A 21935-nucleotide genomic window follows, 5' to 3' on the forward strand; every position below is an offset into this window, starting at 1 on the left:
CAGGCAGGAAGCGGATTTGTACACAAGCCTGCCCTTCCGTACATCCACAGGGCTGTAACATGGCCTTGTCACATAAATCATTCTGCAGATTAGGGAAATGGTTCATCTGTAGAATGTCTTGGGTTCTCAGAACGTCTTACCACAGGGGAGAAAGACTGCAATGGTTACACAAATAAAAGCTCTAGTGGAAAACAAAACAAAACAAAACAAGGTTTTCTTCACTCTGATGAACCGTTTTTGACAAGAGGATTTGAACATGACTGCAATTAAGACAAAGCAGTAGAGCAAACACTCCTGCTAGGTCTGGGGACTCTGTAATCATATTGATTCCCAAAGATGCTGGAACAGGTGTAAATAACAGAATCTTAACTCACAAACCAGGCCTACACAAGCCCAGAGCTTTAGCAGACCCTGGTCTGTTGTACACCAGGAAGACTGGAAATAGTTTAGTTATGTCAGGGATAGCTCTGCTACCAACTGAACCTCCCGGTGGGGTAGTTCCGACAGTGCAGAGTGATGTGAAGGGGTTTCTGCTGGAAAAGGAGGGGTCTTTCTCACTGCAGGGTGAAACATGACAGTAGGGAATAAGTGACTTGGGAAAGACTCCCATGGTTCCCCTGCATGTATTTACAATGGTCTCCAGCAATTCCCCTGTACGATGGTAACACGGTCAACAGTGGAGGCAAACTAGCTCATTTAATAATTTTCTAATTCCTGGCAATACCATTTATGTATTTGCTTGACCTGAAAGGCCTACATCTAGTGATATGGGTATGGAAGGAGGAGAATCAAGACAACACGTCCACTCAGGTTTGCTTCAGTCCCACTGTTTCAGCTGCTTCATCATTACAGCACGTTGTGGCATTTTATCCTTGCAGCCGAGAAACAGACTTTTAGCTTAAACAATAGTGTAATATTTCCTTCTTCAAAATAAAAGGTAGAGAGCAAGTGATGAGCTTTGCTCCCTTAGCACTGAACTGTGAATTTCCAGTGGCAAGAAAGAGGGGTTGCAGCACATCAGCACTGGGAGGCTGCAGCAGCTAAATTCCTGGCGTTCCTGTATTAGTGTTTATTTGTGAGCAAGACGGTCTTTGCTGACAGTTATCTAGAGCATGAGCCTTCCTCTGTAACTTGTAATGAGAACTTCTTCCTGGTTCCAGACGATGTGATCTGAGTGACTCCTAATTATGGTTCTCCCTTCCATTTGTGTTACTTTTACTCCCTAGAACCTTGTAAAGCAATAAACATTAACTGTAAATGCTTTCTTTAGAGCTTCTGTTGATTTTAAGGGCAATCACGCATTTAATTCTCTTAAATGAGAAAATTCATAGAATAGATAAGAACATTCATTTCATTGCTAATAATAATCTAAGGCTCCAGTATCTCAGCTGCACGTACCCTGTGTTACAGGAAGTGAATGGTATCTGGTAACAGTACTATGACAATGTGAGCAAAGTTTAAAAAGTAAAAATACCTGGACTACCAATTTAACATGGCATAAGCAAGCGATTTGCTGACTACACCAGAAATTTGATTAATTTGATCCTATCTACTTAGGAATTGCCCTTTCAGACTTTTCTTCTTCAGGGAACAGAAACAAATCCCTTTAGTCTAACATGAGCTTCCTCATCTTCTATTATTAAAAGTCCCCATCTTCTTGAATTAAAGTAAAAAGAGAAAGAGTAGGGTTTTTTCTTGAAACATTTCTTACTAAAATTTCCATAATAATGCCACATCTGATGTTATCCCAGTAGGTGATCAAGCACTGAAACAAAAGGATTAACCAGTGAGGAATCAAAGAGGGTCAGGTTTTTGACATCAGATTTTAAACATTTTTAAAAGCCATGTTGGTCAATTTACATTTCATACAGACTTGAAAGAATGGCACGTTAAGATAAATGAACACGTTGTGATGCCTTCCAGTGTTACAAGGGCAACAAACAAATTTGGAGATCCACGTATGCTTTAAAGAACAGTACATTTGTTTAAATAAATTCATAGAAAACTAACATAAACAGCTATAAAACAGATTTTTAAACAGGTAACATGAATAAACTGTAAAAATACTGCATCTCCCATAAACACACTCTGTGGTTCCACCACCTCGTGGCCAACGAAAACAGCTGCAGTTTTGCTTCCCCGGGAGCAGGCTGGTGGCCCCGTGCGAGGCGGGCAGGGGCACCAGCACATACAGTCACCACTCTGCTGTCTTTTGCCCTTAGCTGATACACTGAAAAATAGCAGCATTAAAATACAGCCCGAAATAGCTTAGCTACTACCTCAACTTGTTAAGATTGTGCAAGAATAAAGAACACCAGCAGCATTTTAATGGATGTGTTTCAATTTGGTTTCAGACGCTCCCCTCCCAGACAACGCACACGCAAACACAAAGCTGAAACCGATCTTGTAACTCTTTACTTAGCTTTTTAAAGTTTCACTTAAAAACCTATTCCGTGTTAAAAAACAAAACAAAACAAAACAACCATGAGAATTTTAAAACAGTTTCTAATTGCCAGGAAGCTGGTGCTTATTCCTCTCCTTAAACTGGCGACACACAGACTGTCCTAATCACCTGAATTTCCTTAGTTGAACGTTTAAATATTTCAGATTCCTGTTACTGAAACCTACATTTTAGAAAGGTCTCTTCAATACACAAGAAACTGAAAGAGCATGAACTCCCAGTGCACATGTAAAGGGTAATTTTTTGCTAGTTTGCTCTTATTTTGTTTATATTGTACCTTTTTACAGAAAATGGAAGAGTTAGGTTTTCTGGCCCAACTCGCAAGGAAATACAGAAGTAGAAATCAGAAGCCCTTCTCTAAAGCCAAGTTTTGCAAGTCCCTTTTTGTTTAAGTATGATAAGGCTTATTAAAAAAAATAACAAAGTAAAAAACAAAGAAAGAAAAAAACAAAAGAAAGAAAAAAACAAACCCAACCAACATCCCTGGGAAAAGAACATAAATGCCTTTTAGAAATACTTAATTTCTGAAAACATAAGACTATTTGAAAAAAATTAATTGCAAAATTAAAGGAAATTCAAGAAATCAATTCTCATATTTCAAATCAGTCCATGATTTCATCATCAGCAATAAGATGTGCTATCTTTTCCAGCCCAAAATTACCAGCTTTGGGGAAAAACATATTCATACTTAACAGAAATAATTAACGGGTTAAGTTAAATTAACTTTTTTTTTTTTCCCTGATCCACATGCCTGCATGTTAGATAACCTTACATTAAAACTGAGCATTGTAATGAAAGACTAAAAGCAACAACCTGTAACAGTAACCAAAGCAAAAGCAAATTTCTCGTGTTTACATACTATAGATCAGTAACTTAATATTAAAATTAACTTCCTGTATAAATAAAAATAAAAAACTTGGGCAAAAGTAAATTGGCACAGTCATTATGGTATTGCTTTCCAGTTTCAACACTGCAAAGAGCAGCCACAGATTCCAAACACCGAAAGGAAAAGGCCATCACCCAACTGGCCTCGTTGGGTTTTCTCCTTTTCCCTGCAGCCGTGAGCAGGTGCTGCTGCCTGCGACGCACCACGCACCAGCCTGCAACGCTATAGAACCCCCAAGTCAAAATGAGAACAAATACATAAAAACAAAACCATAGAGTGTGGTTTACTGGTCTACGTGACTTTTCGTAAGTCAATGTTTTTCAGGGTTGTGACACATTTTTGCCTTCAAAAAGGCAAAAAAATACAGTAAAATTAAAAAAATGAAAATCGTAAGCCTTCAAGTTTCCTTGCCTTCATTCCCTCCCTCCCCCCAAAAGCACCTCCTACTATAAACACTTTTTCTGTTTTACGGGTTCAGAAGTTGGAATGTAGTGGAAATACATACAAGAAAGAAGGAATTTCTAGTTGTACATTACATTACAAAGAGGTTTGCTCCCAGACCTAAGGAGGGAGGGATACTAAGCAATATTAAATTCCTATAAGAATCCTTACAAAGCATGCAAAATATTGATATACTCACAAAATTGAAATTTATATTGGTTCCTTTTTGAATTTGCAACTTCACAGTACAATAATTTCTAGTATTATGCAGCAGTCAGAATTACAGTGACTACAAAGTAGTTTCCCCTTAATTTTTTCATTCCACGTGTTTGAAAGAATCCTTCGTTATTTTTATGTTTTAATTGAGAGGTTGCAGATCACTCATCAGCAAATGTGCGATTCAGCGTGACAGGGGTTGCTTTCTTTGTCGTATTTGCCCTCAAACGATGTCAACAACCCAACTCCACCGATCTTTCTGAATCCGTCCCTCCCTCCTCCCCTTCCCAGGCCGGTTCCTTCCCTTCCCTTCTCGCTGGGATGACGATGGACGGACGCCACCAAACGGATGCTGCAGCTCTGGGTAGGAAGCGGAGGAGACTTGGGGTAGTTTGTGAAAGAGGAACCACCCCTGTCCCCCCCCGATGTTTGGCACAACTGCTTCACAGCCACAACACCTGGCTCCGGGTACCGGCAATGGGATCCTGCCCTCAAGATCCCCAGGCAAACGCTGCTGCCCTTTGGGCCCAAGTCACCCCTGGGGCTTGAGCTGATGCAGGCAGGGAAACACAAAGGCAGAATTTGGCTGCACCGTTTGTACTGCTCTGTGGAGCTCCACAGAAATTCCTTCACTGCTCTTATTTAAAAGAGGGTTGGAATTTCTGGGGAACACACAATGCATGCTACTGCTAGATTGTCCATAAAGCACATTCTGACACATTTTATCAAAGTATTGGTATCGATCAGAAAAAGACTCGCGTAGAAGCAACGTACAAAGCCTCCAAAAATTCAAGTATCAAAAAAAATGTTCTGATAAAAGTTTGGAGTAAGCAGTGAGCCAAACTGATAGCCACTGATTATTTTTTTGTGTGTCCACAAATGCTTCAATTAGATGATAACAAAAGATGCTAACATCTTTCTTTGGAGTGTTGGGAATTAATAGCCTTCCCAATTAATTTTCATTAAGTTTGGTGGGGTCTAAGGAATTTAGCAGTCCTGCCTGGATAATATTGTCCCTGCTTTTATATGCAACAAACAACAGAATCACTAACAGAGTCACTGACTCTAATCCTCCCTGCCTCTCTTTAACTTGCTATATTTATTTATAGTGGAATATCGCTGGGTCTGGCTCCCTTAACCCAAAGAAAACCATCAGAAGTGCAACAGGCAAGAGCAGGGCATCTCCTTCCCCAGAGCTGCATAAACATTTGCCAGGGAAGGGGTGGGCGAGATGGAAAAAAAAAACAAAACCAAACAAAACAACCCCCAACAAACCAACAGCTGTAGTTGTATGCAAAACTGTTTCATTTCTTCAGAACCCTGTTCAAATCAAGACTTGAATTTCTGAGGAGGGAATCTCAGATCCCAGACCCTTCCCCCTCTCCTCTCGCAAAGCAATGCTATTTTTGTGGCCTAGAACAGTACTTTAAAAACAGCAGTTATTAAAGACACAGTTGTGATATATCCTTTAACTCCCCCTCACCCAAAAAGGGGTATCCTATCAAGTGGTCCAGTAGAAATCTTGAAGTTTCTTTATGATAAATTAAATCCATAAAAGGAGGAATACCTTCTGTCACATTCCCACCAAGAATAAACGCCACACTCTGTGGTGCATTGTCCAAGTGTCTATTGCTCCTTCTAGTGGAGATTCAGCTCCATCTCCAGCTCAGCTCTGCTCCTACCAATCCAAAGCAGAAACTCTTCTCCTTTCCCTTCAGCCTGGCCCTGGTTAACAAACAGCAGAAGGGCCCTAATTCCCCAGGACAGGAACAGGCCGGCAATGTCTGAAGAAACACCAGTCGTCTTTTTCTCAGGTGGGGCAGATTTAGGCCAAGAGCAGTTTTTTTGCATCCTGTTGGTACCACGGGCACCTACACCTCTGTGGAAAAGAGAATACTTTGCCTCTTGCTGTCCGGGGTGGGGATAGTCTCTAGCTGCAGGAAGTACAGAAGAACTTGAACCTGGAAAGAGAAAGAAAGAGGTGATAATAAAGCTCATTCACTCCTTCTCATCCTGGCTATTTGAGCCTTGGCAGACACCCCTACAGCTCTCTCCACAGGGAGATCTTGCAGTTATGTATTTGTTTTAATACAGTGTATAACAGCAGAGATACTGAAACTTGCAGTGCTTCAGAGACACTCTTTTCAGCTTCCAGGGTTTAAAAATGGTGCTGCTGTTCCCCTGCACTGAACAAAGTCCGATCTCCAATCTGCCATCACTCAACCAAGAGAGTACAAACCAGCCCGACCAGCTGACACAGCCTCGATGCTCAAATTCTCTGCATCGCCTTCAAAAGGCGGCAGTGGCCAAAGAAATCCAAATTTAGGAAAGAATTTTGTTGTGCATCAGTGAAGGTGGTTTAAGTGTTGAGGAGTGTAACAGAAAAACACTGATGGTCCTTTTACCGCAGCCCAGCGATACGCGGCTCTGAGACGGCCCTCAAAAAACACAACACACAGAGGATTGCGTGCACAGCGACAGTTTTTCATGACAAGCTGCATTAGTGCAGATGCAAACAGAACTGCCCAAAGAAACTCAGTTCTACAAACAGTCTAAAGCGTCTGTGTGAGGGTGAAAACTGTTTATGTTTCTCAAAAGAACCTGCCATGAAAGCACAGCAGGATGGCTGAGCCAGGCCTGCTGGAGGACTGCAGTTTCAGCCTTCACAAGATCCAACAGCACCCTTAGGATTCCCCCTTAGGATTTACCTGGGACATGACTTCTAGTGACCAACTGTCCGTCATTGTGATGGGCTGGGTTGGGTTCGCGGGGATTTTACTGTCCTTCTCTGAAGGCCTCAGCAGCGTTGGTCCAAAGACAGTTGCAAGATTATGCAGGGACATCTTGTTAACGCTCTCCCGCTCAGCAACCCTGGCAGAATGGACAATGAACAAGGCAGGTCTTCATAAACATCTGAGTTTGGAAGTGTCCGGAAGTAAGAAACCATATTTATTCCTTTTGTAAAAAGTTTTAGATACATTCAATGAACCGCTCTCTCCATGTGTGCCTCAGTGAACTTTATATATAAGTAATACCTTAATCTGACACAACCACTGTCTCCAGGCACTCAACAGACACGGCTCAAACCCAGGAAAGGGGCTGCTGCTGACTGTCCAGACAGTAAAAAAGGAAAGTTTTTGTTCCCATTTCATAAACAACAAACTGAGACACATGGGTTAAAAAAATTTACCCAAGGGCAGAGAAGTCTGCAGCAGAAACACAAGTAAAACCCAGATTTCCTGGATTTTAATCCAGAACCTCAGTCACAAGATTATCTTTCATCTCTCCAGTGACAGTCTCTGGTGTGTACAAAATACATATGTAAATTAGCACACCGTGCATGTATTAAGCTTATTGCATTAATATCAAACACATGGAAATACTCTGTTACAGTTACAACCATAATTACAAAGAAATAGACAAGATCAGAAAGACTAGTCTAGGCATGGAACTGACAAGTCCAGTTAGCAGAAGTGCAAAGTTGGAATTTTTAAAAATATTAGATTGTAGACACCTTTTGAGAAGGGGCTCACAAGTCCTCAAACACGGCCAAAGCGTCACAATTTATACTAAAACCTTTCTTGAACTTTGTATCCAGATGCAGGTGCAGTTCTGCAGCGATATTGCAGCAAGAATTTGCATTTGCACTAGATAAGCCCCAAAACTTTTGTTACCCCCTTCCTTCAGCTCTAATCCTTTCAGTACGAGTGAGAATAGAATTCAGGATTTAGTGCCTCACTAAGTGACTCTGAGACAATAGTTATCCGATGAGCATTCACAACAAATCAGCAAATGCTTCTTCATTTGTGTGATTCAGCATAAATTCAAGGAAAAGGCTCCTCTTTTCAAAGCAATGATGCTTTACGCAGTAAATCCGTGTCTAGAGGACCCCCGTATTACCTTTTTAAATGGTCCAAAAGGAAAAGGAATGTCACAAGGTTGGGTTCTGGAAGTGATAACAACAGATTCAACATACAGCTCTCCTTTGCAACAGGGTCTGAAAGTGCTACAAGACAAAAAATAACAAAACATCAGCAGAGGCAGTGATAGCAATTTGACTGCCTGCCTCATCCTTCCTTCAGCTCTAATCCTTTCAGTACGAGTGAGAATAGAATTCAGGATTTAGTGCCTCACTAAGTGACTCTGAGACAATAGTTATCCGATGAGCATTCACAACAAATCAGCAAATGCTTCTTCATTTGTGTGATTCAGCATAAATTCAAGGAAAAGGCTCCTCTTTTCAAAGCAATGATGCTTTACGCAGTAAATCCGTGTCTAGAGGACCCCCGTATTACCTTTTTAAATGGTCCAAAAGGAAAAGGAATGTCACAAGGTTGGGTTCTGGAAGTGATAACAACAGATTCAACATACAGCTCTCCTTTGCAACAGGGTCTGAAAGTGCTACAAGACAAAAAATAACAAAACATCAGCAGAGGCAGTGATAGCAATTTGACTGCCTGCCTCATTTCCCACACCACCAAGTACAGATGGTCCCGAATAGACATCATAGCTGGGAAGGTCGGAGTCGCACCCCAATGCCCCACAGGATCTCTTTATTTCATAGATATGTAAAGATTCCTTTACTCTCAAGCAGTTCAAGTCTATTCAGACTTTTAACCATTATGATTGTTTTCCCCTGCATGAAGATAAGACAAGGTATATCCCCCCGCTCCCCAAAGACTTCCCTGGGAGACCGAATGGGGCAAACAGCAAGCACTGGGCTGTCATTCTATTCTTAACCCATCCTTCAGAACCTGGGCATTTTCCACTTCCAAAAAGACATGGCAACTGCCCATATTCAAGCTCATCGGAAGAATATGTCATTCCAACGCTCATATCTGAGCTCCATTTCACTTCCCTCACAGCTTGTTCCAGGCTTCTGTCCAACACTATAAATATGGGTTTGTATTGCTTGAGGAGCAGTCTCCTCAGACTCCAGAACAGCGTCTTCAGCACAGACCCTGCTACCAAGGGGTATTTCTGCCACTACCTACCAATGCCCTCAGCAAAGTTGGGGTACAGCTCGTCCGTAAAGAGGGGTTCAGGCAGCTCCCGGAAGTAGAGCTTCAGGGTGCCCGCGATGGCGTTGACATCCATCTCGCTCATCATCACCGACACGTCTTTGTTATCTGAAAGAGGGAGCAGGGGACGCAGGGTAAAGAAACTGCTGGCCTTGCATTCAGCCGCCCTCTTGCTTGGAGCCTCTTTGTTTATCCTTTGTCTTGGCCCAAAGAGCTGAGAGTTTTCCTGTTTACATTTCTCCGGATTAAATGAGCTGTTTTCTGACAACTGAAAAGTGCTGCATAAATAACTGCAAACAGTTTATAGCTTTAAATCAAGTAGAGGGAACCTCATGCTTCCCAGGGTTAGTTACGCTGTGCCAGCGACCTCAGCCTGATCTGGAACAAGCCCTGCTTGACTGTATTTATATGCATTTCAACTTTTGTTAGTGACAACAATTGTTATTCCAATCCCCTGCCTCTAACAGCTTCAAATAGGGGACTCTGAGGCTGTCTAACTCCCCACCCAGCATCGCTAAGGCACACAGGCAATTCAGGGCTCACATTTCAGTTTTATTACTATTAGGAACAACAAAAGCACCCTCTTTCCCTAAACCAAACAGACCAACCAGCAGAACCAGTGCTGGTTTCACAAAGCTTGGTGTAAACCACCATTTCATATAAATGAAAAATGTTGGTTTTCAAAACGTGAAATACCTTTACTTTTACTAGTGAAGATTGATAAACCAATGTGTGCGGTAGCTTAGGGGGGACTGAAAAGAATATATAAGGAAGAAGAAATTTAATAAAATAAGTGAAGAAAAAGTGCAGGGAGGGTGCATTTGGGCACCTGGCACCAGCCTCATGACTGTTTGCATCAAAAGAGAGCTTGAGTGTGGCTTGGACCATCACGTGGCAGCTGGAAGTAGGGCAGAATTTCATTTTTGTACCTCAGAAACTTGGAGGTGTTTCACCTGCCTGATCTTGGATGCTTTTGGGACACACAAGCCATTCTTTTAAACGCTTTACAAAGGTTGGTCAAGAATTATCTAATTTTACAATGTGCGCACATCAATCTGGACACAATGTTAACAAGAGAACTCATGAGTTTCATGACCACCCCTCCTAGTCAACTTTAGAAATTTTTTTTTTTTTTTTTTGCTGCATCTTGGATGCCTTTTGGGACACAAGCCATTCTTTTAAACCCTTTACAAAGGTTGGTCAGAATTATCTAATTTTACAATGTGTGCACATCAATCTGGACACAATGTTAAGAAGAGAACTCAGGAGCCCTGACCACTCAAACTTCAGTTTCATGAACACCCCTCCTAGTCAACTTTAGAATTTTTTTTTTTTTTTTTTTTGCTGGCTTCCTTTCACAAAACATGCTCAATTTCAAGGACTTCCATTAATTTGGAGACCTCACAATAGTGAGGAAATTACGGCTTCTGATCGCTGCCACTTCCCCTGAGGAAGGTGTCTGCCATTTACAAAGACTTGGCAAGGCAGGCAAGCCCCTGTTTCACCTCTGCTGGGAAGAATAACAAAGGCATTATTTGGTACAAGGATCCATCCCGTTGTATGTCTTGGGTTGTATCTGTAGCTGAAGAATATTAATAAAAAATGCAGCCAGGACTAAAATGGTTCTCCTTGTGCAAGAATCTCTACCTCTTAATGCTTCTCAGGGAACACAGGATTAAAAATAGCCCAGCCACCTGACAGGGAGCTCAGGCAGGTTCTCAGAGCACAAAGGAAAACATCAGGCACGATTTACTTACTGACATCAAAGGCAGCTTTCAGAGCCTGGATATCGGTTGCAACCCCAGAGACACGGTAGATGCCCACCTCCTCCATCCCACGTCGCTCGATCTCCTCCACACACTGGCGCACTATGTACGGCACCTTCGACCTCTCTCTCCTTAAGAAAAGCCAGAGAGAAGGGTCAGTACAGCCCGGTCCCCCCCCTGTGCCTGTCACCCCCAGCCAGGCTGCCTACAATCACCCCATCGCTTCCCTGCACAAACCTCTTCTGGAAAATGGGGTGGGAGAAAGTCTGATTGGGCAAACAGACCTGAGCTGAACAACTCCTTTTAGGACCAGAGAGGTTTTTCTGAGTATCTCAGCCTGGCTTTGGCTGTTCTGCAGCTGCCCTGAGCACTGGGGCTTCTGGCCAGGTCCCAGTGCCCCCAGAGCCTGCGACTTGAGCAGGTGATCGGAGGATTCCCAAACAGACCTTGGGTACATAGCAACACTCTTGCTTTCCAATTAATGCAATTCCATAGGGAGGAAATACCACGCTTCCCAAACTATATAACAGAACAAACAGGTTTCTTCTGGCAAACGATTCATGACAAAAGATCAGGGGTTAAAATAATACAACAAGATCCAAAGAACTTGAACATTTCCGATTATGGAAAGGAAACATCACTGTTCAGTGGCTCTGGAAATTTGTGACCTAGTCAGCCAACTACAGAGGAAAGGGGCAAGGGGTATTTCCGGAACTCAGAAGAGCGATATGCTGTACGTAAACACAAAGCCCTCCCACAACCAAGTGAATGCTGGCTTCTCCCTTGCAAAAAATGAAGCCCAGAGGATGTACAGCATCTCCTTTCTGCAGCCACAGCCACCTACACCACTACCCACGCGGAGAGGCTGGACTGACAAACCCCTCGGTGGGGTAGAGAAAGACACAACCCACTGGCCAGTTGGCTCTTTGAAAAACAATGGGGAGAAATGTGACCCATCAGCTCACTTGGTGACAATAGCAATCTTGACCCCAAACACCCCGGTCTGTTTCCGGGATGGCATCCTTTTCAGGCTGAACTCCCGACTGGTGAACTTCACTAACTCAGAAGAGCGATATGCTGTACGTAAACACCCTGGGGTTCAAAGCCTGTGTGAATGCTGGCTTCTCCCTTGCAAAAAATGAAGCCCAGAGGATGTACAGCATCTCCTTTCTGCAGCCACAGCCACCTACACCACTACCCACGCGGAGAGGCTGGACTGACAAACCCCTCGGTGGGGTAGAGAAAGACACAACCCACTGGCCAGTTGGCTCTTTGAAAAACAATGGGGAGAAATGTGACCCATCAGCTCACTTGGTGACAATAGCAATCTTGACCCCAAACACCCCGGTCTGTTTCCGGGATGGCATCCTTTTCAGGCTGAACTCCCGACTGGTGAACTTCACTGACAGCTTCACTTCCACCTGAATAACAAAGAACTGCTGTTACTTTTCAAACAACTTATTTTGTTTTTTTCTCCAATGAAAAGCAGAGAAATAAAGCCCATAAGAGGTACAGAAGCAGTGCTAGCTTCCGTTTTCCGTACTTACTCCATTCATTGAGATGACTGTGCGTTGCCAGTCTTTGTCCTGCAGCGCCTGGGGGTCCAGCTGAAAAACATAAAGTCCCCCATGAGCTAGGAACAGAGTTCAGAGACATCAGCCAACCTGGAAGGCTTCCGTAAGCAAGCAGAGCACGACCACTCTCAGCATGTTAATTCTTTTCCATAGGAAAGCAAACATTCCAAGGTTTCCCCGGCTGCAGGTAACGGGACACTCAGATATTGTGCAGTTCTCTAAGGAGGGCTGATGAGGACTCACATGGAAAACCCAGCAACACGCACGCAATGGCTGCTCAACAGAGACTACCTCAGTGAGCAAAATCAGTGTTTGAAAGCCAATAAACTCAGCCTTCATAGAAAGAGTGACTGCACTCACTGCTGTAGCTCAACAGGCACATGAACAGACAAATCTGTCCCAGCCCACAGGAGTCTGTGACTGGGAGTCAGAAAAGGGGAGGAGGGACTTCTGAAATAACTCGGATCTGAAAGAGAGGAAACTGTCTCCCTCTGCAGTTTTCTAGGGACAGGTGAGGTTGGATGAGTGCAAAATTACTGCACTGAAATATAAAGCCAGGCTGAAGAACTTCAGAGCTCTTGGCTGTGAAGCTGATAGCTTCCCAGAAGGACTATGTTCCACTGAATTCGAGACATAATGACCCTAACAGTAAGATCAAGGAAGAGAAACATGAAGTACATAAACAAGTACATAAACATCTGTACATAAACAAGTAACAAACAAACTCTGTCAGGATCTGACAGGAGAAATGGAGAAAATTGGTCCAGAAATCATAGAAAGTTGTCCTCCTTCAACCTGTCTGTTCCTTTTCATTTCTATTCGAGCACAGAGGCAGGAAGAACTCCCTTCTGACCTGCTATTGCAAGAATTCATTACACAGAAACCAGTTCAGACACAAAACCCTGATCACCCATTTTCAGCTTTGCTTGATCTCTTTGGAGTGGACAGTTGTGAGGCTGGGGAGTAGCTGACTCAAAAACTCAAACATCACCCAGCCATTCCAGTACTGCTGGGGAGAGTCCAAACACATCTGAACACCTGAAGAGCAGCACTCAGCTCAAGCTGGACTGGCAAAAGAGAGAACAGACCTGTCTGCAAGGGGACTTCTACCAGCAATCAATCAGAACCAGCCAAGGCAAGGACTTTGGTGCCTCCTGAGATGGCTTTGTAACACTTAGCTCTTGAACAATGAGACACAGGAAAATCAGGAGGCGACTGCAGTTGACTGTGTTTTGAATTTACTGTCATCAGCAAACAAAAAGACACTCAGCAAAACTAGAGCTACTTCTGCAGCACAGCTCCTTGCTCTCACACAGCCCTGTGCAAAAGCAGAGCTCCCCAATAAGCAGAGGTAAGTGTTGAAGCAATGGCAGCTGCAGTATGTTCTGGGAGATCTTAGATGCAATCATGCTCATCCAGATCATCAACAAACCAGCACGATGCTTCTGACAGCTACAGAGACGAGTCCCCCCACGCCCTTCCCCATTCCCCAAAAAAGACAACCAGCAGAGAGGAGTTCCTCCCTCCTTGCTCCTGCTGCAGAGACCCCAAGAAGCGACAGAGAAGCGAGTCAGGCCAACCTTGTCCCTGCGCGCTTTGTCACGGCCGTGGGCCCACAGAGGGACGCTGCCAGCACTCACAAGCCTTCCTGTCGAATTGGAGCGGTTCCTGTAGGTGCAACTCTGGCAGAAATTCCTGAAGACTCCTTGTAAGGAATAGTCAGTAACCAGTAGCTCCCACATTTTGGGACCGCACGAAGGTCCGGGAGGCCGATGGGCAGCAGTGCTTAGCTCCAGTGCTTCAGCAAACCCAAATAACAGACTGCTTGCCAAGAGGGCTTGCTTATAACTCTGGCGGAACAGATCCGCCCCCGCCTGCGCGGCTCGCCAAGGTCCCTACAAGTTGGCCAGAATCTGGGCTGTTCTTCCCTCAATTTCCGTGCTGGAAGTTTGGTGTCTTTCAACAACTGCGTTCTTTCCCAGAATCAAGAGGAAACCATTTCTGAAGTGTCTGGTTTCCTATAAGGAGCAACCATGCTCATTATTCCTGAAAGCTTGATCTCCAGCTGCCTAAACAGTCATCTCGTTAAGCTGCCACAATGGCCCTGCTGATAGACACACTCCCAGCCGAGCCTCCAGCTCGGAAGCAGTTTTCCATATGCTTTTAGAATGGAGCCACCGAGAGTGTATTATTTATAGCAGGGACAGACTGCATAAGACTGAAGGGGAAAGAGGGTTCTGAATATTTGCCAAAAACGTTAAAGGAAGAGTCCAGCAGGGTCCAGTTCCAGTTTGTTTAAGCTAACAGGTATTACTGGTTATGTCTCAGTGATGACCAGGGAACTCCTAGCACTGTGCAAAATGAAAGCACGTAAAGAGCTGTTAAAAAGTATGAGCCAAAGAAAGTTCTACTCTGTCTCAAGAGTGAATACCACATGGCTGCAAAGGACTAGCAAAAGCAGGTGCTGGAGCTGGGAGCTCACAGAGGCTCTTCCTTGCAGGGTAACTACAGGAGCTGAGCAAGGACAGAGTGTACCTGCTGCTACCTCCTGCTCCCTTGTCCCTGAACTCTGGGTCAGGGCTGGAAGGACCCCCACTGCCCACCTGCTGGAGAACAGCTTGTATGGAATGGAGACAGCTCGGGAGAACCACCACCAGGGAGCAGGTCTGGTTGACCTGAGCCGACCCTGCATAAATCACTGGCCCTAACAACAGCGATTAAAAAAAAAAAAAAAAAAAAAAAAAGCCCTCCCAACATGCTTTTTAAATAACAAAGTAAAATGATGAAAGCAAATAAAAGAGCAAAGCCTGAATAAGCTCTCGAGACAGGAAGATCAGGTCTAACAGTCTGATAAAGTCACAGTAGGATATAAGAGAGTCAATAGGAAACCAGGAACGTCATTTAGACTTTGAGCAAGTTTTCAGTCCCAGACCCTACAGACGACTGACCTTCTATGGCCAGCGAGAGCGACACAGGGAAGGGGCAGCTGGAGCAGACAGGTTACAAAGCAGACTGAGGACAAAGCGAGTCAGTGAGCGTGATGCTCCAGCACAGAGAAGGCCTGTGACAAATGGGGTCATGCTGTCTTCTGGCCTGATTTGGAGATCAGCGACCTGGAAGAAGGAACACCGAGTAGAAGAATGCACCCGACAGTGTGCCAAAAGCAGGCTGCTCCGAGCGAGCGAGCACACAGCCCTCCCTTCGCCAGCTCAGGCAGGGGGAGGCTCTGTGAAATGGCTGCTCCTGCATTAATTTGACAGCGAAATTTACTGCACCTCTAAACATTTCCTTCAAACAGTTGCTTGGTTCGAGTGACAAAAGGACCTGCCCCATCTCCACCGAAGCTGTGAAAAACTGTGTTGTTTCCATGACCTATACAAATAGGACAGACCTGCTAAAACTCTCAGAGACTGTATCTCACAGGCTTGTTTGCACAGTCCCCACCAAAAGTGCACGCTGCACTGGAAAAATACAAACAAACCAGTTTGTCTTTACTCCTCCAGCACCTCCAGTCCCCTTGTGACCTGTTCTTTGGCATTTGCAGTGGCAAGCCCCAAATCCACTAATGAATCAAGGAAACACTTCTCTGTATCCTGCACAAAACACAGTAGAACAAAGCAGCTCAGCACCACAGGGATTTCTGAGTGCAAGTCTCTGGCCCTCGTAGCAGCTTAGCTCTGAATTAAGACAATTAGTGCACAGAAGTCAGTAGAGGCTGAGTGAGCAGAACACAGAGTGCTGAGGACCTGGGAAAAAGGCAAACTGAGGATGCTGGTCAATGGCAAATGCAAGGCAGACACCAAGAGGAAGAGTGTCCATGCTCTGCCTTAGGAAACCACCACAGAGTTTGATGATTTTTATTGCCCCTCCCAGAAGAGAAAAGAAAACATACAGAAACAGGAAAAAATGAAGAAGCATCAGTGGAAAAGAAATGCCTGGGAGCAAGGACTGAGGCAACCTTAAGGTTAGTGTGTTTTATGCTATTTATTCCCATTACTTCCTCCTTTTATTAAATCTCCCTGGCAACTTTACACTCCATCAATTTTCAATCGTAAATAGTGTCACATACATGTTGTCAGAGTCTCACTGGGGCTGGAACCTCCCAGTCCAGCCATAACCCCATCCTTCTCAAAGCTCCCCACTGACATGTTAATCTTTCCCACCATCATCCTTTAGACATGACCCATTGCCTTCTTCATTTCCACCCTATTTTCACTGCTGGGATACTTTTCCACATGAGCAAACTGCTTAAATCAACTCGAGTGTGTAAGAGGTTTTCTGAGTTGACACTTGGGAGGTGCAGCATGCGACAATCTATTTTACATGGAAAACAACATAGATGTCTGAAACAGCCATGTGCACTGCTATGAGACATCCCAGATAATTAAGCAGATAAGAGTGATTGTTTTGCATAGCAACAGAGGAACGGTGTTGCGCTGCTACCACAGAATGACTGATCTAAGGTCATATCCTCTCTGATTTTCCAGCAGTCCTCTGAGGGAGAGGGAAATAGTTTGCCTGAGCTGATCATGCAGAAAAAAAAAGAAAACCAACAAAGGAAACAGCATTTCTAGGAGGCACCAACCGGAGGAGACGGATCACAGGATGAAGTGTCACTTTACTCATGCAATCTGTTCCCAAGGCAGAGGCCAGTTTTGCTGACTTACGTGCCCACTTGGATGCAGAGTCTCAGGACCAAACTAAAGGCTCCTACACTCATAACACATGGACCTGCCTGCCACGTGAACTGCAAAACTCAGCAAAAGCACCCCAAGCACCAAAGATGGATTGCAAGGTAACAGAGAGAAAAAGAAAATAAAATAGAGAGTTCAAAATGAGAGGAGCTGATGATTACAAATGAGTTAAATCTCATGTTTCCTCCTGTAAGATGATGCCCATTTCTTCCTCCCCTAAGTTCCCCAAAAATCTCAGTTTCACAGAGTACCCAGGAATGGCACCTTCTCCCTGTATGTCTCATGCCTGAGATGTAACAGAAGCTGCCAGCCACGTGTGCTGGCGAGTTAAATGCTGCACATCCAGTGCTGCCATTCCCAGAAGGTCCGATAAGGACTTCACTCCTACGTTTACATGAGGTCCTCCCATATTAAACCTTGTGGGTTTGTTTTTCAGGGATAAAACTTGCAGGTTGGCAAGCAATGCAGCTCTTGCATGTGGCTACGAAAACAGGTAAATAAAGTATTTCATAGGAAAAGAAAATATGAGCAATGGGAGCCATTAAAATTGCCCATTCCTGGAAGCTTCTGACCACATGGACCAGTTTCTAATCTTCCTTCCTCCAGTGCCTTTATGTAACGGAGAGATTTAATAAACATTTCACAGCAAAAACAGTCCTTGTCTCCTTGATGCATTGTCCTCATCACTGCAGCGCAGAGAATTTGGTGAGTCAGAAATCCCAGTAATGGGAAGTTACAGATTTACAATAATACACGGTTAACAATACATTGCCATTTAGCCAACAGAAATTTCCCTGTTTTTATCAGCAGGAGGATGCAGACACGACTCTTGATGTTTATAGAGTTTTTAACTAAAAGGAACTCAGGGGAAAAAAAAAAAAAACCACCTCATCCAACTTCACAGACCTTTACACAAGACAGACTTTGGCTCAATAGAGACAACACAACAACAACAACAAACCAGAAAGCCCTAGATACACTAGCAACTCTAAAGTAAACAAAATCTAATGTAAAAGCACTGGGGAAAATCCTGAAGGAAAATGACTATAAAAACAGTGATTGGAAAAGATGCTGACATCATTAATACTGCTAACCTTCAGCCACGGGCTGTAATTTGATTTTGTTGTTGCATTATTATGATTTCTTAATAGAAAAATGGTGTTTGCTTTAGAAACATAGTAAAGCAAAACAGAAGCCTTCAATGATTCTTATCAACCCAACATCTTCCCAGACTCTCTTATGACTTCTCTGCAATTATTCAATAGTGTCAAGAAGTTGTGTGATGGCAGAGAAATCAGAGAACTAAGACGAAGTTCTGAGAGTTCACTAAATTTCTTTATAAATTGCAAGGGGGACTTACTGTAAGCAAGAGAACTTTTGCATTTGCCTTTTACAATACAACAGAATGCAACTTTTGCACATTAATCGAAAATGGTTTATATTGATTTTTTCTTTGGTTGTTTTTTTTTTTTATTTTCAAATGTTCAGGTTTCTCTAAAAGAATCAAGATGCAATTAATATTCAAGTGCCACAAAAGAGTATTTTCACCTATTAAGTATGAAATGTTTTTAGAGAGTATAGAAGTGCTGTGCATAAAAATGCACAGTCCTGCAAAACAACCTTAGAAGTTTAAAAGATTTTATTAATTTTTTAATAATTCTATGTAAAATATTTGAAGAATTTAGAGGGTCAGTGATTTCAGGGCTCTCCATTATGAGCACACAAATCTCCAGGGCATTTCTAGGCTGAAAACTTGCTCTTTTGTAGTTGTTCAGCTCCATGCAAAATAAGCTTTTGTTAGCAGAAAGCACATACAGATTTCTCTTTCGCCTGAGACACATCTATAGGAGGCACCCACCCTCTAACCAGCATTTATTGATTTGTACACGAGGTTTCTTTCAGTCACCCACCATGTTTGGCGACAAAAGCTCTCCCTGAAAAGGCCACAACAGCCTCAGGGCTGCAAGGAGGGAGGGAAAGGAACAGGCCTAATGAAACTCATTCAGACAAGGAATTCTTCTGGGGTAAAGGTGAGATATGATCCTTCGGGCTGCCCTCAATCACTGCTGCTTCTGAAATCCCGCAAATGGCCTTGGCCTGTGTGACCATCACTCAAACGTTGGAGAGAGCTGTCATCCATGGAGTGATGAAGAGTCAAAAGGTAAATGGAAGAGAACTGGTGCTATTTTTCAGCGTGCCAGAGAGAAAAACATATCTGGGCAGGGTCTCTGCTCTGTACAACAGCCAGTCCCACACAAAAAATGGGTCTGCAGAGCAAGTATTTTAACACCCTCCTAGAGCTGTGTCTGTGGCCAGACAGTGCAACGAACTGGAAGAAGAGGGGGAACACGTTCTCCATGTCATCCTCCACTGATGGCCTGATTTCTCCTGCGTGGATCTTTAGCAGTTTATCACACAGCAGCTCCCTGAGAGCAGAATCCATTTACAATCATCTCACCACCTCCCCTATTGTATTACAAATTTGCCACAAACATAAAGTGTCCCATGCTGATTCTCAGTAGTGGAAATCCCTCTCAGATGCAGCCCACTGTCAGGGACACTATCCCCTGCACATGACAGTTATCAGGACAATAAGCCTGTCCTCCAAGTCCTTGCTGCCACACCAAGCCAGCACGTACAGAACACAGCATTTCTTCCATGAGATTTACAGAGGGAATAGTATATTCATTGCTTCCTCTTTTGTCACAAACGGAGCATCCTGAACAGCTCAGGGCTCAGTGACACTGCAGTTGCTATATATTGTGCTGGAAGTTTTGAAGTTAGCAGGCAAATCAGAGATCAAAAATGTAAATTTTGATGAAAAAGCACCTATTCCATAAGGGTACTGAGGTAGGCACAGGAGACAAGGCAAGGGGGAAAAAGCTGCTGACTTCAAGCCTCTGAATCACACCATATACTTCACTATCTGGAGAAAAATCTCCAATGCTGAGACAATCAGAAGGCAGAAAAAAACCCCTCCTGGGTGCACTCCAGAATTCAGAAGTCACATTATGTTTTGCAGTAAAGGTAGCAGGAATGAGTTAAGCACAGTCTTACCTGAATCTGTCCTTTCCCCATTATGCGATCTGTGCTCTCTCCGTCCTCTTTGGTGAGCTTGGTTTTGTTGTAGCACTTTTCATAGCACAGAATCCGCAGAGTTTGTGAACCTTCCAGCTCAATCTCAAACTCCTGCAGGGCACCAGGAAAGGAAAGAGCAATGAATACATCACAGCAAGACGCTAGGCTCTTAGTGATCAATATAGTCTCCTTAAATTCATCAGGAGGAAGCACTTAAGGACTGACCAAAACCTCCTCCCTAATGGAGATGGTCTAGAAATAAACTGAAATTGTCTTTTGTATTTATAAGGTGGTCAAATCAGAGACTGAGTTAACCACACTAGTCAGGTTTCTCTAAGTTTCAGCAAAGCATCATTCAAGAAAACAAACTCACCCACCTTCCTTGTATTTAATTTTGCTCCCCAGCAGGTTTGAGTTGGCTGGAAACAGGCAAAGTGTCTACAGCTAATTCTTCCCCCTCACAACAAATAAACAAAACCACCTCCTCCTTCAACATATTCTCACTTATGTCTTTCAAAAATATAATGAAACATGCATCTGTTTAAATGATGAAATGCTGGACAAGGCTCCTTTGTACTGAAATGTTTGTTTAACTGTAGCTAATCCAAGAGAAAATCTTCTGCAAGCCCTGACAGCCAAATGAGCCTGGCATAGAAGTGTTTTCTGAACGGCAGCATATGCAGCACAAGTGCTAAGCATGCAGCAAGTTCTCCCATTTGTGGGTCTTCTGCAGACGTGCCTTGATGTTTGGCACATGGAACAAGTCACATTAAGAAAAACCCAACCTACCTCATTCCAGTTGGGCTCCGTGGTGTCTCTGTAAACTCTAGTTTTAGCCTTGTTCACGAAATACCCGAATGAATCCACCTCTAACGTGCAGTACAAATCTGAGGGGAGACAGTGACAGAAACCTTTTTAAAATTTTTAGAATCTCCGAACTTGTGTTAATCACTTTCAGGGTGTGTCTTTGTTTGCATGTTCTTTGTATTAGTATCAGCAACACTACCCAGCACAAATCTCATGATCTGGACTGGCAGAGCTGCCTTTATGAAGCTGAAGTACCAGCACAGCTGTATAAATGACCTCAGCACAAACAAACCCTTCAGCTCTATCAAGAATCAGGTGTTTGCTGTTATCCACTATTTCCCAAATCACTCCATAATGAGCAGAAGGTGTACAGCAATGAGAAATGAAACTTCCTCAGGTAGATACTGGACCACATCAGCACATCAGAACCAATTTCCCTAAAAACAACATCAGTGTAATATCTCTCAGAGAGTAGGTGAGGGACCAACCCTCAAAATCTCATTATCTTTGTAAAGTGGTTAATTATGTGGTAGCTGGTGTTTGAACAACATCAGTGTAATATCTCTCAGAGTAGGTGAGGGACCAAAGTGGTTAATTATGTGGTAGCTGGTGTTTTTGAAGAACTAGTAATGAGCTGCAGACATTGCCCCTGTTTCTAAGTTGTGTTGGAAGGGATGTTAGCCAGCATCTGGGAAGTCAGTGGTTCAGCAGGAGGTTGGCCAGCAGAAAGCAGGTACATCCAGTACATTTCCTCCTGAGACTGCACAGGCAGCTTAGATAAAAGCAGGATCCCCAGCCACGCGGTCAGTGAAGCTTTGCAGCTTTGCCTGGATTACCCTCAGCAGTGGCTGAGAAGTAGGTTTATTTCTACAGGTGTCCTCTTCATGCTGTTTTTTCACCCGTTTTGATCCTTCTGTCAAATCACTTGCCTGAATTTTAACAACCCTTTCTTTACACCAAAAATTCTGGATGTCAGAGAATGCTTTCCATC

General features: G+C 43.6%; 1 protein-coding gene across 1 annotated transcript in view; it reads right to left on the bottom strand.

The window, feature by feature from the left end:
• Positions 1 to 1804: 1804 nt before the first annotated feature.
• BCR (breakpoint cluster region) overlaps positions 1805 to 21935 on the bottom strand; it is a 103961-nt gene continuing 83830 nt past the window's right edge. The window contains exons 15-23 of the mRNA XM_014962840.1: positions 20927 to 21024; positions 20117 to 20248; positions 12339 to 12398; positions 12103 to 12212; positions 10783 to 10922; positions 8999 to 9133; positions 8300 to 8405; positions 6713 to 6875; positions 1805 to 5965 (exon numbers count right to left, since the gene is read on the bottom strand). Of these exons, the coding sequence (XP_014818326.1) occupies positions 5876 to 5965; positions 6713 to 6875; positions 8300 to 8405; positions 8999 to 9133; positions 10783 to 10922; positions 12103 to 12212; positions 12339 to 12398; positions 20117 to 20248; positions 20927 to 21024 (1034 nt within the window). The 3' untranslated portion in view covers positions 1805 to 5875. The remainder of the gene's footprint in view (positions 5966 to 6712; positions 6876 to 8299; positions 8406 to 8998; positions 9134 to 10782; positions 10923 to 12102; positions 12213 to 12338; positions 12399 to 20116; positions 20249 to 20926; positions 21025 to 21935) is intronic.

The sequence above is a fragment of the Calidris pugnax genome, unplaced genomic scaffold (genome assembly GCF_001431845.1).
Source record: "Calidris pugnax isolate Ruff unplaced genomic scaffold, ASM143184v1 scaffold32, whole genome shotgun sequence".
Taxonomy (NCBI): domain Eukaryota; kingdom Metazoa; phylum Chordata; class Aves; order Charadriiformes; family Scolopacidae; genus Calidris; species Calidris pugnax.